Here is a 16263-nt window from a genome sequence, read left to right on the forward strand (position 1 = left end):
TAATTGTTTGATTCCCTTTTGGGACAGAATGAGGTCTTTTACAAAAACAGAAGAGGTTTAGGGTTAAATAACTTGTTCCAAGCTAAAGAATATGAATCACTTAGGGCCTTTTTAATGTGATGCAATTACCTTAAATAGTTATTTTGTTTTTTTTAGGTGGGTAGTGGGCATGAACACTCAAATATAACAAACTCATGTATGAGCTGACACAGTCTGTGCGAGAAAGCATCTCTCAGTTTGAGCCAAAGGTTTTAGATTGTGCATCCAAGAAATATGAAATCATTATTATGACACAGTGTTCCTCCAGATTAGAACAGCTTTCCGGAGCTTGCAAACACCAATTAAAACAGAACTGAGAATATACAGAACATCCTGGGTCAGAGGGTGGAATTCTGATGTGGTGTTGAGCATACGTTGACTTCCGTTTTGTGCGACTACATTTTGGCCAGGGAGGAAATATGTTGTGCACACAGCGCATTTGACAATAGAGGAATAAATGGACTATAAGAGTCCATAATAATATACATACATAATATATGTGACAGTAGCAGCTGAAGGCATTTACTGATGTTGCACTCTTTCGTCACTACTGAAGAACAAAGAGGGTCTTTCAAAATGAGGACATGAAAAACATCAGCTGTATTTCATAGAGACAAGGAGGGACCAAACAACATTTTACCCTGAGTGGAAGGCAATCATGATTCCACAATTCAATTACCAGTAACAACTGTCATGTGTTTGGCGGCTATGTTCTGGTGACTGCTTTGACTACTAGACAAAAGCAGGGTTTGTTGCCCTTCCAAGGGTACTTCCTGCCCTGTCCCAAAGCCATCACTCATTTAACATACTAAGTCTGCACATAAACACGGAAAGTCAGATAACGGGCTCTGGCATGCAATCTCTGCATGGCGACTACAATGAAGACTCACAGTTATGTTAAACTATTATAATATTACTGTTGTACTGTGATATTTTAAAGAAGTGACTATATATTTGTAGGCTCTAAACTGTGTGAACATTTAATATACTGTATATCAATAACTTATTGTGTTTTAATGTTAAAATCCTGGCACTATAATGGAAGAAAAACATTTTTCCTCTTTTGAGTAATTTACATCATATAGATGGCAGCAGGGTGTATTTAACAACCCACCTGAACGCGCGGACGTTGACTTGGAGTGGAAGAACTACGCATGCGCAAATCCACTTAACGTGAATTGTGCTTCACGTCTTAAGACATCTCACAGACAGACAGCCTGCTGGGGACACTTTCCGCTTATTTGAACTGAGCTATATCGTTTGCATAGCAGCCTTGGGTCCTGTGCATTACAGTTTACTCTTATTACAACCATCTGCTTTGTGTAAATGAAGTGCTTTTCTGTAAAATCAAGCTGAGCGCTGCGGTGATCACCTAACTCCAAGACGACAGGCTGCCTGTGGACTGCAGTAATTTCAGGTATGTGCCATTATATCTAACGTGAACGGCAGCTTTGGGTGAATTTACGACGGGGGTGTTTTTTTTCTTCGTATTCCTCAGTGTTTGCACGTATTGTTGTCGGCTGTGTGTGTTGTGTTTTGCGTTTAGCTGAGTAAACGCGCTGACAGGAGCAGCAGCTGCGGCTAGCCGACGCTAGCTGTGCTAACCGGTGTGAATGGAAACTGCATCAGATTTGATCAGATCTGCATTGGCTCTTGTCCACCCGCTTCCTCAAACCTCAGCTGCTTAAATGACGTTTTTTTTTTACGATTAAAAAAACAAGGCACATTTCGGTGGCTTTGCAAATGCAGTGTATTTGCAGATAGCATTTAATAGTGTACCTGTATGCAGTACTCGAGTTGTAAAAAAAAAAAAAACAGGGGGGATGGTGGATTTTATCATATGGGGACAGATAATTTGTGCAGATTACAAATAATATAATATATTACAAATAATAGCAGTGACCAAAACACCTGCAGAAATACTGCAGGAATGACATAGCAGCAGTTAAATGCAGCCTTCTGTAAGCTTTAAATATCCACTGGGCTTACATAAAATACATCAAAACACAAAAATAAAAACAGTTTTCTGAACTTATCAATATGACTCTGTCCTTCACAGGATAAGTAAAATGGATCACTGCAAAAACTCAAAATCTTAACAAGAATATTTGTCCTATTACTAGTTAAAATGTCTCATTTTAGTAAAAAAAAAAATCTCATTACACTTAAAACAAGACTCATCCCTGGAAAAAACAATTTTCACCTGTTTCAAGTGGATTTTCACTTGAAATAAGTGGAAAAATCTGCCAGTGGAACAAGATTGTTTTGCTTGTAATGAGAAGATAAATCTTGTCCCACTGGCAGATTTTCCTACTTATTTCAAGTGAAAATTTACTTGAAACAGGTGAAAATTGTCAAATAAGTAATTTTTCTGGTGATGACTCTAAATGTTGAAATAGCAGTAAAACCACATTCATTGATGAAATGACATAAGAGATGGAAAGGGGGGATGGCAGTTTTACAGGGGGGATGATTTGGACCGTTTTTATTTCAGGGGGGATGCCATCCCCCCTCATCCCCCCTCAACTCAAGTACTGCCTGTATGCGGTCGTACGCGTTCAAGCAGCAGCCTCGTCTTTCCCGTTTTGTTTGCAGCCTCAAGTGCTAACGCTTACATTGCTACTGGGATTTCCGAGTAAGGAACACGCAGCATCAGATGTGTGAAAATAATTGTTTAGTGGTCCAGATGCATGCATGCACTTGTATGCAAAATACATCATACAGCTGCCACTGCCCGGTTAAATGTAAATAGTGATATGGCCAAGGTGACAAGTGTCATATTCAGTCATGTTATGGTAAATACTCTCAACTGCAGGACTGACAAAAGAAAGAGGGAAAACTCAAGAGCTAAAAACGTTGTTAAAGCAAAACTTTTTTTTTTTACTTAGGAGTGTACGTAATTTCTTTCCTAGAAAACCTTAATATTTGCTACTTAATTGAATAATTAATTGAAGGAAGCATGTGTAAAACACTTTTAAGAATAACCTTTCAGCTTATTTAGTATGAACTCTTTTTGTGTTATTCTGACTTAAAAGGATAAAGGTTGTGACTAAATCATGCAGGCATCTATAATATAGATGTTTGCATCATAGTAGGGCTGGGCGATATGGACCAAAAGTCATATCTCGATATTTTCTAGCTAAATGGCGATACTCGATATATATCTCGATATTTTTTCTGTGCCATAATTTCCCCCAAAGCATTATAGCATAGCATCAGTTTTAATACAAAGCCGCGTGCCAAATGTCACACAGGTTCCTTTATTAACAGAGGTCTGCACAATATCAAAATGTATAAAACAAATGAAATAAAAATAAACTTCCTGCATATATAGAATAAAAATGCTTCTTGAATAAAATAAAACAAATATCCCTTTCCTGCATAACAATTAAATTAAAATACACTGTGCAATTAATACAATGTAGACAGTAACAGGCAGACTTTTCCACTGAGGTTGACAGTTGTGCAAATAACAAAACATTTGTGCAAATCTCAAATAAAACATTCAAGTCCATTTGTCACAAAATAAGCTATATCAAAATCATAAAAAAAATGTAATGTAATGTTAAAAATTTTTTTAAATCGATATAAACGATATTGTCTCATACCATATCGCGTTTGAAAATATATCGATATATATTAAAATCTCGATATATCGCCCAGCCCTACATCATAGTATATTACGTTCAAGAGGCCATGGTGTGGTTGTTTAAAGCAACATACATTTATTTTCAGGGGTCACTAGAAAGGGTTTGTAAGCAGTGTAAAACTAAAGGAATGTACACATTTTGCTCTCTTCTTTCTGTAATGTCTACTTTTAGCTCTTGTGCATTTGGCGAGCAGCCCCTGCTTTAACAGTCACGTAGAGAACATACACATACTTTTAATTGTAGGATTTTTTTCAACCCATAAGTGAAGGGGCGGGGGGGGTCTCATCCCTCCATCCCTCCAGCTTGGGTTGTGGGGCGGCAGCCTGAGTAGATGAGCCCAGACCTCCATCTCCCCAGCCACCTCCTTCAGCTTCTCTGTTGGAATACCAAACCAGGGGAGAAATGTTAAGTCTCCAGCATGTCTTGAGTCTGCCTCAGGGCCTACCACTGGTTGAATATGCCTGAAACACCTTCCCAGGCAGGTGAGGTGTCCACCTCTCTCTACTCTGAGCCCCTCCCAGATGACTGACCTTCTCACTCTGTCTCAAAGGGCAGCCCCAATACCCATCCGGAATAAATATCACAACAAATGCAAGACAAATTCTCCCTCTGAATGTTTTGGCATTGAATAGACCATAACAACGGACCTAGTGCCCATTGCTCTTGAAGCGTGCCCATGAAGTACCCTTGGGGACACAATTAAATCCCTTTGCCCTTTTAAGGTTTCTAGTACAATTTTCTCACTAAATTTACTTGCATTGCACTATTCATGAACTACAGAAAAAAACAATGCAAGATATATTATACCACGTAATTATTTAACACCTGAGCAGCAAAACATGCCCAAATTATCATGCCTCCACCACCGTGCTTGACAGTTGCTATGAGATATATAAGATTGTATAATGGTGTCAGACTTTCAAAGGCTTACAGGCCTGGAAATTTCAAGCCATAGATGTGTACATGTGGATATGTTAGAAATACTTTAAAGCATTTAGTTTAAAAAAAGCCTATTTCCTAATAGATTTACAGCAACTTATATTTTAAGAACTTGACAGCACAACTAAAACCCTACACACCTTCGGACTTTTTTCCTTCTTTTTTAAGTTAATGGCTTTACCAACCAGGCCAGTGACCTCAATATCTCTCTATCCAGTTATACATTACATACAGCTGACTTACAGGTGGATGGAGAGGTAGGGTGATAAAATACACTGTAAAAATGCAAATTAAATTTAGATTTGTTATCTAAAATGTTTAGACTTTGCACATGTAGACCGTCACTTAAATGTCAATGTAAATGCATGATTTGAGGCAGAATTTGTAGTCTGAGCACAAATGTTGTGCAACCACTGTAACTATGACATGATAAATGGAGCATGTAAATGTAGATTTCTAAAGGTATTTATATTCACAAGATGAATGATTTGACCAATTTCGTTTTTTTTCCCCCATTTGTTCAGTTATAGTTGGTCTCAAAGCTAAAATGGTGACATTTTGGTAAAAACATCATTAGAGTAGGACAGATGACTTTACGTTTAACACATGGTAATAATGGTCCACCTTCATGTGACCGTATGAAAGCAGTGTGAACTGATCAGATGATTTTTATAATGGTCATTTGAAGCATGCTGGAAGTGATCTTTGGACATGCATCGTCGTGTGACTCGTTGAAAGATATTGTGAAAATGGTTTTATTTCCCTTGACACCATGAATGCTAGTGGATAGTTACATTTGTCCAAGAAATATATTTACATCCTGGGTCATCTCAAACAGTTTTGCAACCGTTTGTCACTAAAAGTAGGACTCCTCAATCATGGGAAAAACGAACCATGATCACAACTATTTAAAATGTCTATTCCCTTATTTATGAGGCTTGTTGCATTTATTGAACTCTGGGGGGGAAAAAGGCTGAACTTCATTTTTTTTTAACTAAATAAAAGTCTAGAGACCAGGAAAAAAAAGATTTATGCTAACACGTTTGCTGGTGGAGCTGCTCAAATAAACCCTTAAATCTCTTTGGACAGACGCATTAATATAACTTGAATAAAATCTGTATGTTGCACACAAGAAGGTGGGAATCACTCGCGTGTGGACAAGTGGAGTCTCGGTCTGATGTGTGCACAACACAAGACAGAACATAGGTTGTGCTTTTTTTCCTGTAGACAGAGTTTTTGTAATAATTGAGAGCCAAAATTAAAATCACAATTAAACTTATCTTGATTGCACAGCCCTGACTAAGAAGGTATTCAGGTGGTGGATTATGTGACTTGTTTCACCTTGCAGAAGAGTAAAGTGCATTATGTAAAGCTGTACTCTTTCCTCCTAACGATCTTTTAACAGAACATCAATTCAAGGAATTAAATTGACTTTGTTTTTACAGTGCATACCTTCAATAACCTCTAAAGCCTCTCATGTCTTCAGGTAATTGATACGTAGTCGGGGGAATGTTGGTAACAAACTACACACTGCTGGTACTGTTCCTCAAGGACTGATGTCATCCAGAAGATTTTTGAACAACTCGATCTTTCTTAATTTAATGCTCCACGAATGAACCATTCATAATAGGTTGAACTGTAGTTTGATTGTGCAGTTGTGCTGCTGCCAGTGACTGATTATGCAATTATTTAGTCATTAATCTAATCTTGTTTCTCTGTGTTTTCTAGTAACCATCATGGGAAGGTAAAGACGACCTGCCTACTATCTGTTGTGTGGAGGACAGAAGGATAGTAACACCTTGAAGCATATCCCCCTCTCTCAGCAGTCCAGCAAGCTTCCGGGACCATGGCTGAAGAGGACTATGGCAGCTTTGTGGACTGGACCCAGATGGGCGACTTGGCCAAAAGCAGCGGGCCCACAAAGGTAGACACTAAAGACCCGAAAGAGTTCAAACAGATGGCGCGCCAAGGTTTCTGGGACAAGAATCACAAGCTACGAGCACAGGTCTTCCAGCAGCTCATTAAGACCATCCCCTGCCGTACTGTCACCCCAGATGCAGAGGTATATCGTGACATTATAGGAGATGCAGCCGCAAAGAAGCCCTCTTCTCACATCCCGCTGCCGGAGTTTGTGGACGGGAGTCCCGTGCCACGATACTGCCTGAAGGCGGAGGCCGTGGCTTCAGCCCACCGGATTATCAACTGCTTGGCTGGACAGTTTCCAGATATCTCCCACTGCCCAGCCCTTCCGGCTGTAACATCGCTGCTCCTTCACTTTAGCATGGATGAAGCTCAGTGTTTTGAGCACGTCAGCCGCATGCTGGCCTGCAATGAGCCAGGCAAGAGACTGCTGGATCAAACTTTCCTGGCCTTCGAGTCCAGCTGCATGACATTTGGTGACCTGGCCAACAAATATTGCACCGCAGCCCACAAACTGATTGTCGCCACAGCTCAGGATGTGCTGGAGGTCTATGCCGACTGGCAGCGCTGGGTGTTTGGTGACCTCCCCTTTAGCCATGTGGTCAGGGTCCTAGATGTTTACCTAGTAGAAGGCTACAAGGTCCTCTACCGTGTGGCTATAGCGTTACTCAAGTTCTATCGCAAGCATAAAGCAGGAAGTCAGGGGAACCTGCAGCAACAAGATTCAGGCAAAATAAGGGCAGATATCCAGGCTTTTGTCAAGAACATTGCATCCACCGTCACACCTGACAAGCTGCTTGAGAAGTCCTTCTCCATCCGTTTGTTCAGCCGTAAGGAGATCACTTTGCTGCAGCTCACAAATGAGAAATCCCTGCAGCAGAAAGGCATCACTGTCAAACAGAAGCGGTAAATGCAATAACTTGATTTCTACTATGGGAATTAATACTATGAGTATCTTTTTTTTTTTCCCTTTAAAAAAAACCAAACTATTCTACATTTTTTTTGGCATACAAAAATGCTATACTTTCAATCAAGTATACAAGTGAAAGACTAGTTTAGACTTTTTAAATGCATTTTTATTTATTTATTTTTAACGCTTTTTGTTCATGCTTGCTCGTGTTAATGGTTTGGGTTGCTTTTGCATCATTGTCTCACAGTTTGTTCTTATTTCCTTCTCTGTTTGGTTTGCACCACGATTTTCCGTTCACCATCTTCTGTCTCATCTGCTCTCCACTCCTGTTTTCTGCACTGGTTGTTTTACAGTTATAGGTGGGTTCTGTTCTCCATGCTGTATATTCAAATCCATTTCCCTTTCCATTTACTCTGAATAGATAGTTTGTTACAGTTGTAGATTATGTCACTGTATGTTACAACCGTGCATCAAATGATTGGTCGGTGTCATCAGACTACCTGAACACAAGTTCTGTATGTTGCCTACTCACTGTGTGATGTGTGACCTCCTTGAACTTCTTCAGAACTTCTCCCGTTTTCCTTCTGCTTCCTTTTTTCTGGGATTTCCAGGCGGAACGTGCAACTGGCACTCGACCCCGACACGTTCTCCTCAGAGATTGTTAGTGCCAAGGAGATGCATGACATCTGGTCATGGATTCCTGAGCGCTTTGCCTTGTGTCAACCACAGCTCGTGTTTACCACCTCCACTCATGGTTGCAGCCTGAACAGGTACTCTTGCCGATACTCTCCCGTTTCTGACTTCGGCTTGCAATGTAAAATGTATTTTTTAAAAGGAACCCTGGCTATTAAGACATGTAGGTCTTAAAAGATAAATGTTGGTATCAATTATAACAATGTGATATAAAAAACCTTGTTGATGTCTTCGTTTTTATAAAATTTGAAAATATAATTTAACTCGTAGGTCGCCATTGTAGTTTACATTCTGGGTAGTGACGTCAGACAGTGGCTCCTGCTGGCCCCCGTACACCGTATGACACCCAGAAACAGATGAAAACACAGCTAAACAGGTGACGGCGCACCAGAAACACAGATCAAAACACAGCTAAACATTAAGGTGACGGCGCACCTACAAAAAAGTAAAAAAAACAAAAAAAAAGTACTGCACCATAAAGCATGAACTATAAAAACACCATAAAACTCAGATAGACTAACAGACCACACGTTTCAACTAGCAGATAGCCGATGCTACAATAAAAACCCCAGCCAGATCTGGCGTCATTAAATTAAATAAAGATGTTCTTGCCTATTTGACGCGAAGTCTGCGCCTCCCGTTTCGTCAAAGTCCCGGGTCAGTCCCCTCCGCCTCTGGTCTGGCGGATGGCGGAGCGCTGCGGGCTCTAGAGCCACGGCTACGCCGTCCACGCCGTTTGACGAAACGGGAGGCGCAGACTTCGCGTCAAATAGGCAAGAACATCTTTATTTAATTTAATGACGCCAGATGCGCCGTCACCTGTTTAGCTGTGTTTTCATCTGTTTCTGGGTGTCAAAACAGTGTACGGGGGCCAGCAGGAGCCACCGTCTGACGTCACTACCCAGAATGTAAACAACAATGGCGACCTACGAGTTAAATTATATTTTCAAATTTTATAAAAACGAAGACATCAAAAAGGTTTTTATATCACATTGTTATAATTGATACCAACATTTATCTTTTAAGACCTACATGTCTTAATAGCCAGGGTTCCTTTTAAGCTTAGAATGTGAATTTTGGCAAGTCTGAGGGAAAAGGTTTATGTAAAATAGAATACATCTTCTTTTTTTTTTGACTGAAGTAAAAAAACATTTGACAAAGCAATAGTAACAAATTTGTATTTAGAAAGGTGTAATGGAACTTTAACATTTGCCTCTAGATTTTACTCGCATTGTGAAGGCTACGAACCGACTCTGCTCCTCATCCGGACCACGGATGGTGACGTAAGCAACACAATTCCACATGGCAAACTCTCTTTTTGGATTTCCCCAGACAATTTTCCCTCCAACATGAAATTTAATTTGAGGGAATGTGAGGTTGGCATACCACAGATATTTTTGTTAAAAGCAAAACTAGATTCATACAAAATGCCGACAGCCAGTGAAACCAGCCTCCCCCTGTACTGATGTGCTCTAATCATTCAGGGTTTGTTTTTTTTAAATAAGAAATATGTTCAAAGTGGCTATCTGTAATTCGAAGTAGACTTGTTTTTATTTTTGTCCTTGCCTCTGAATTTGTGTCAAATGTCATGTGACTAGTCGTGTGATTGGATTACAGCACTGCAGTTCTTCCTTGAGCATTGGGCTTGTAATGGTATTCCTCAGTTGGCCTTAATTTATCCTTTTTTTTTTGATTTGTTTGTTTTTTTCTTAGCTTAAATCAGTTCAAGTAATTAAATTTTGAGATAGTTTTTCTAAAAAGCTTGTTCCTGTATGTCATCCAGGTATGTGGAGCGTTCCTGTCCTCAGACTGGGAGGAACGAAAACGAGGAGGCAACAAGTTGAGCTTCTTTGGTACGGGGGAGTGTTTTGTCTTCAGGGTGAGTGCAATTTTTGTGTGTGTCTCTCTTGTAAGGAATCTATTTCTCTCTGTTCATTTTAGTGATCTCAGATCATTTTTATTGACCATTTCAGCGAAAAATGTTTCACTTTGAGCAGTAACACAATGTGTCCACCAGGGGGTGCCATCCGCTATGTTTCACTTGTCCTTGATTTAATTGTGCACTGGCTCCAGATGGCAAGTGATGCTTTCATTTGGAGACGACTGTTTAGTAGGTCACAATCCACCAGTTCTTCCTCTGAAAAAACAACCACATATCCAGAGCCCCTTGGTGTTGGTGAAAAAAAAAAACAGCTTTATTTGTATAACATCCAGGCAGAAATGGAAAAGAAGCTTGCTCTCAAATGCCTTCTGAATGAATTATTTAACCGAGTAGCTGTGCTTATGCACAGCTGTGGGCTCTCTGAGCTTAGAGACCAAAGAAAGCAATCACCTCAAACACATATAGTTCAGCACAGCCAGATCGGAAACTCCTGTTACCTGATCCAGCCGGCTCTGACCGGGCCCACACCTGACACCACGCCTGACTCACCTCAGGAGCAGTGACGACGGGCAGATCAGTTGTAGATTGTTGGAAACGGAAAAGGGGGAATTAAAAGCAGACGGTTCAGTCCAAAACATCTGGCCACCTTTGCATTTTCTTTGTTGTACAGCAGATTTATCTTTCATAGAACAAACAACTCAGATTTAACATGTTTGGAATTATTTGTTCATGTTGCTACCTTAAACTATGTGATAATGTTCAGGGTTGTGTTCCTGAATAGCTCACACCTGATCATAGCTGTTCAGTTGTCTTTAATTTTTGGGGTAAAGTTAAAATCAGCTGGGGGATTCTTTCTAAACAAATTCAGAAGAGAAAATCTTCTGAAACTGACTTGCACAGTGAGAATGTCCCTTTTCTGTCCCTGTGATGTATATAAAGAATGTTCTGCTGGATGTTGGGATATTTTTGTCAAGTAAAAAGTAACATCTGCCATCTTGCAAATGGTTTTTCTTTTACTTTTCTGTTAATTGAAAATACTGTCACAGTTTTAAAGAAAACAGCCAATAAGTTTCCCATGACTATAGTTGCTCTATTATTCAGTTTATTGCATTAATGCACCCTCAAAATGAACCGTCAAAAACCACGTACATCTTTGTTTTTGCAACTTTTATCGAAAGAAAAACTGTCCATGGTTCAACACAAGCACACACTTTTTTTTCCATCTGAAGCTTCTAAAAAAAAAGGTATTTCACTCATCCTCTTAAAGAGGAGCTTTTTTTTTTTACAAACCTTTCCAATATCCAAAATATATAGATATTCAGGTTAATGTTTTATCCCTTGAAAAAATAATACAAATAATAACACACATAAGTAAATTACTCCCACTAAACGTTTATCATAGAATCACATATGAAATCACTATTCCAGTATGCCACACATTGTAGCCTGGTGGGTAATTTATTCCTTTTAAAATGATTCTCCTGTTTGTTTGTAGCTGAAGCCAGAGATAGAGCGCTATGAGTGGGTGGTGATCCGCCACCCTGAGCTGGCTTCCTCCATCAAGACCGAGGCTCAGGAGGACAACGGGGCATCCTGCGATGGACAAAAGGCAGAAAACAGTTTACAGCAGCCGGAGAAACCTGCTGGAGAGCTGTCCCCTTTTCTCTCTGCTCGCCATTTCAATCTTAACTCCAAGAATACTTCCATGTTCATGGCAGGAAACTTTGACTCCATCATAGTGGGTGAGTGAATTCTCATCGTACGCTGCTGCTGTAAATTTTGCATTCATAACTTTTAGGGCTGGGCGATATGGACCAAAAGTCATATCTCGATATTTTCTAGCTAAATGGCGATACTCGATATATATCTCGATATTTTTTCTGTGCCATAATTGGGGTTTCCCCCAAAGCATTATAGCATAGCATCTCTGTTAGCTTCATTTTTTTCTGAGGCAAACCCTTAAAAAAACAGTCAGTTTTAATACAAAGCCTCGTGCCAAATGTCACACAGGTTCCTTTTATTAACAGAGGTCTGCACAATATCAAAATGTATAAAACAAATGAAATAAAAATAAACTGCCTGCATATATAGAATAAAAATGCTTCTTGAATAAAATAAAACAAATATCCCTTTCCTGCATAACAATTAAATTAAAATACACTGTGCAATTAATACAATGTAGACAGTAACAGGCAGACTTTTCCACTGAGGTTGACAGTTGTGCAAATAACAAAACATTTGTGCAAATCTCAAATAAAACATTGAAGTCAATTTGTCACAAAATAAGCTATATCAAAATCATTAAAAAAAAATGTAAATTTTTTTTTTTTTTTTAAATCGATATAAACGATATTGTCTCGTACCATATCGTGTTTGAAAATATATCGATATATATTAAAATCTCGATATATCGCCCAGCCCTAATTCATAGCTTGGTTTACTTGGATGCGTTTGAGCTTCTCGCATAACTTTGTTGACAAGTGATAATGAGAATGTTAAAATGTGAGATTTAGTGAGTCTGCACTGCATGCTGATGTAACAGCTTGTCATTGTTTTAACGGATATCCATACAAATGCTGTATCCTTCCATCTGATCAGGGGGAGGTGACGGCAATGCTCTGTACATCGACTCTGAGCTGAACCACGGGCGCACTGGCAGGTGCACCACCTTCGACAACCCGCCGCTGTGTGCAGAGAGCTTCCAGGTTGGGCTGTTGGAAGTGTGGGGCTTCCAGGATGCCATGGCCTCATAATGCTGTCCACTAAAGCAATGCACACATGAGTCTGGACTTGTGAAGCCTCCAGCACTGGAACATTCAAACATATTCCAGCATTAAGTAACACATGGTCCATGAAGTCTAAAAAAATTTCAGAAGCACTTAAACAGAACAATATCCGTCCATCAAATTCATTTTCCATTTACTATTTTTATTTATTAATGTAGTAGATCTAAATTTCATATGACAAGAATTTTTCTCCTTGTTTATTTTTGTATTTACAGATATTATGGCTTACTAACTCTGTTTACTGTGGTAATGGCGATGTTCAGGATTTACAGTGTTCATATTCCTTCTGTGGTTTATCTCAGTCTGCCAAATTTATTCTAAAGCTGGCTATGCAGTCCTACAGAAATATGATCAGATCACTTCGATAGATGGAAGTTTCCAACATTGGTCAAGTGAAGTCTCCGTGTGATGTTGAACGTTGAACGTGAGTTAATGTTGTCAAGGTGTACCAGGTCGGCCAGATGTTTGTGGTTGTGTCACCTTTTTCTCCACTATTGGATGTGCTACGCTTCCAGTTAAGTTGGAGATCTGATATTTCAAAAAAATGGAGTAAATGTTGATGAAATATCTGTAGTGAATTTTGCCATTTTGCACCTTGTGTTAAAAGTCTGTGGCACTTTTTTTGTATGGTATATGTATATTAATACAAACATTCTGAAGTCAAAGCTAAATCTGTCTTTGCTTTAAGCAAAACAGAGAAATGCAGTCCATTAAGCTTTATTTTTTTGTTTTTCTCTTTCTTCTTATGTCTCCAATTTTCCTGCCGCTACCGTCCGCTCGGTGTAAAGAGAATAATTCCTGTTAGCAGAGTGTTGTTGGGATTGCACACGTCACTTGTATCTGTATGTACGTGCTCCAGTGAACTGAATAACTGCAAATGTAACGAAGATATATGTGAAATTACAGCATTAGCTTTCAGCAGGGTGACTCTGTTGTTTTGTCTCTTACTTCCCAGCCCCAGCACTCACATCTTTCACATCAGTGTTCATAAAGACAGGGCTGCACATTGTCACAGAAGTGTGTCAGATGCCTTTGAAAGTCACCTGAGTTTGAACTATAACTCCGTAATCCAAAGCTTCTGTTGCTTAAATAGTCACAAGAGGTTGAAAGTCCGAAGTAAACATTTTGGTTTACAGAATTATACAAATAACAGTATTGTTAAATCTATAAATCAATCATTTTCTAGCCCTTCTCTACACCTTCAATACAACTCAGCAGGAAACATTTCTTGAAATATTAAAAGTGCATACAGTATAAATGCAACACGAACCACTCGATAAATGAGATGACAGCATTGCGTTTAAGTGCGTGTATGTTGTCTGAACTGTAAGTACTAAAATTAAATGAATTACTCAGACATGATTCTTCCGGTGCATTCTTTATTTTTGTTTGGATATCTGTGGAAGCTGACGATGAACTGCATGACTGGAAAATATCTTGTCAAAATGAGTCAGATATTCTTACAAGTGTACCTGTAAAAGCCCTCAGCTTAAATAGTGACGTTAGTGAATTCATAACCATTTGTCTGCATTGTCTGACTGTTCAGACTTATTGACTGACAGACACAGCTACTGTGTCCTCATTATTAAACACAAGAGCATGAAATCTTTACATGCCAGTTGATGTACAGTTCATTAATTTGCAGTGGATACCGGTAAATCTCATCCTAACACTTTGGGAGAGATGTTTTCTCAAACAGAAAAGCAGGAGTGCAATTCCCTCTTTACAGTAAGAAGCATCGACTGACTATGTCTTACCGAGACGGATCTGTTCATTCAGGATTCACACTCTGCTAATCACACATGCACTTCTATATTTAGCTCCTCCTTTGGGTGTTGGTCTGGCGCATCTCCTGAAAACCTTGCTTTACTGCCTCGAGGAATAAGATGCTTAAGTGTTTAACTCAACACTGAGGTGGGTATTTCCTTGACCAACCCCCCGCCCCTCACTTAACACAGGGCAGTAGGCTGAGATTAAGGGACAGACTGAGAAAGTCCCATAAAAATATTGTTGTAATTTTTGTTTTCTCCTTTGATCAGCTTTATGAATATTTGATTTAATCGTCAGTACAAAAAAAGCACTGAAAGATGTAGAAAAAGGTATGTCTTCAATGGTCAATAGTAGTCTTAGACATGATCTTGTGAGAATTTCTCATAGTTCCCCCTTTTTCTTCCTTAAAATGTCTCTTGAACAGCAGCTGTGGAAATATTCATATCCTTATTTTACAAACCACTGCTGCTCAGTCACAAATAAATTCACCCCAAGCAATCAGGTTGTAACAATGCATGGTTACAAATGTTACAAATGCATTTACTGCATGTTAAATGAACTGGTTACAGGCTACTCTGAGTGTGTATCTCTCATGTCACGACCCAGTCCTAGCAGATATGGCGACATGTCTGAGTCTGGAATCAATGGTTTTCTGTCATTAAACAGGGGAAGGAGAGAACAAAATTAATATCTCAGAGTTCAACCGTTTGCTTATCAGTGCATCACTTTACAAATATCTTCTTATTTCATAGTGTTTCCCTCTCTGCAGCCAGAGAATTGTTGGCCACATGTCTGAGAGGAAAGAGGCCTGTGATGCATGTGGAGACACACTGCATCACGAGTGATGGGGCTTTACAGTGATACTGGGGGAGGGGTCCTACAGTAGTGGTGACTCAGGGGCAATGCAGCGGGAACAGGAAGATGGACAGAGGCGTAGAGAGACACTCCAACCCTTCATTTTCTCTGTGGTCTCCCAGTCGTCTTGAGCCCTCTCTGTATCTTTGAGGCTACACAAGCTTGGAGCAATACAGGGGAGGGGGAATTCTTGACCCTGAGCTCAAACACGCACACAGACTCAAATTATCTCACACTACACGTTGTTTCATATCACAGGTGACTGTAAAACAGCCTCTGATGCCTGATGAAAACCTGGGGAAGGGTGCAAAAATGTGTTGGAGATGTGTTGGAGATGTCAATATTTGAGGGTTCAAAGAAAAAAAATACTTTCACATTATGTCATTACATATTTATTTTCTTAATTTTATTATTTAATTAATCAATATCTAAAATATGATAAAACATAATGTTTAGATTAACATAGCCCCCACACACCCTTCAATATCCCTCCCCATCATCATTTCATTTCATTTTACAGCCCCCGAAACGTGAAAACGTCGGTATGAAAGGGAGAGCCTGCAGCGGAGCATACCAAAACGATGCCTGATAGGGGTGGCCACCAATATCATATAAACAAAATAAACCAAAATGTAAAGCATCACCTTGATATCGTGTGAGTTATGTGTTATTTTATAAAAATCCGTGCTTTTAAGTATAAATATTGGGTGAGACAATTAATTGATAAAAAATACATTGATTTCATGCTGCTCCTGCCACCCCGTCGACGATGTGGCCGTCCGTGTGGCCGGTCAGGTGATACTTTCCGCTTCGCCATTT

The 16263-nt window shown here is 39.5% G+C and overlaps 1 protein-coding gene across 1 annotated transcript; it reads left to right on the forward strand.

The window, feature by feature from the left end:
• The first annotated feature begins 1223 nt into the window (after positions 1-1223).
• On the forward strand, positions 1224-13746 carry tbc1d24 (TBC1 domain family, member 24). Its single transcript, XM_061708570.1, has 7 exons — positions 1224-1456; positions 6357-7454; positions 8070-8228; positions 9371-9434; positions 9935-10030; positions 11529-11775; positions 12632-13746. Exons 2-7 carry the CDS (start codon positions 6475-6477, stop codon positions 12784-12786), a joined length of 1701 nt encoding a protein of 566 aa, XP_061564554.1. The 5' UTR covers positions 1224-1456; positions 6357-6474; the 3' UTR covers positions 12787-13746.
• The last annotated feature ends 2517 nt before the right edge of the window (positions 13747-16263 follow it).

The sequence above is a fragment of the Cololabis saira genome, chromosome 19 (genome assembly GCF_033807715.1).
Source record: "Cololabis saira isolate AMF1-May2022 chromosome 19, fColSai1.1, whole genome shotgun sequence".
Classification (NCBI taxonomy): Eukaryota; Metazoa; Chordata; class Actinopteri; order Beloniformes; family Belonidae; genus Cololabis; species Cololabis saira.

Excerpts from the sequence above, each read along its gene's own strand:
- tbc1d24 (XM_061708570.1), top strand. The coding sequence starts at position 6,475 with ATGGCTGAAGAGGACTATGGCAGCTTTGTGGACTGGACCCAGATGGGC. Across the intron at positions 7,455-8,069 it reads ATCACTGTCAAACAGAAGCG|GCGGAACGTGCAACTGGCAC; the intron begins GTAAATGCAATA and ends TGGGATTTCCAG. Across the intron at positions 9,435-9,934 it reads TCCGGACCACGGATGGTGAC|GTATGTGGAGCGTTCCTGTC; the intron begins GTAAGCAACACA and ends TATGTCATCCAG.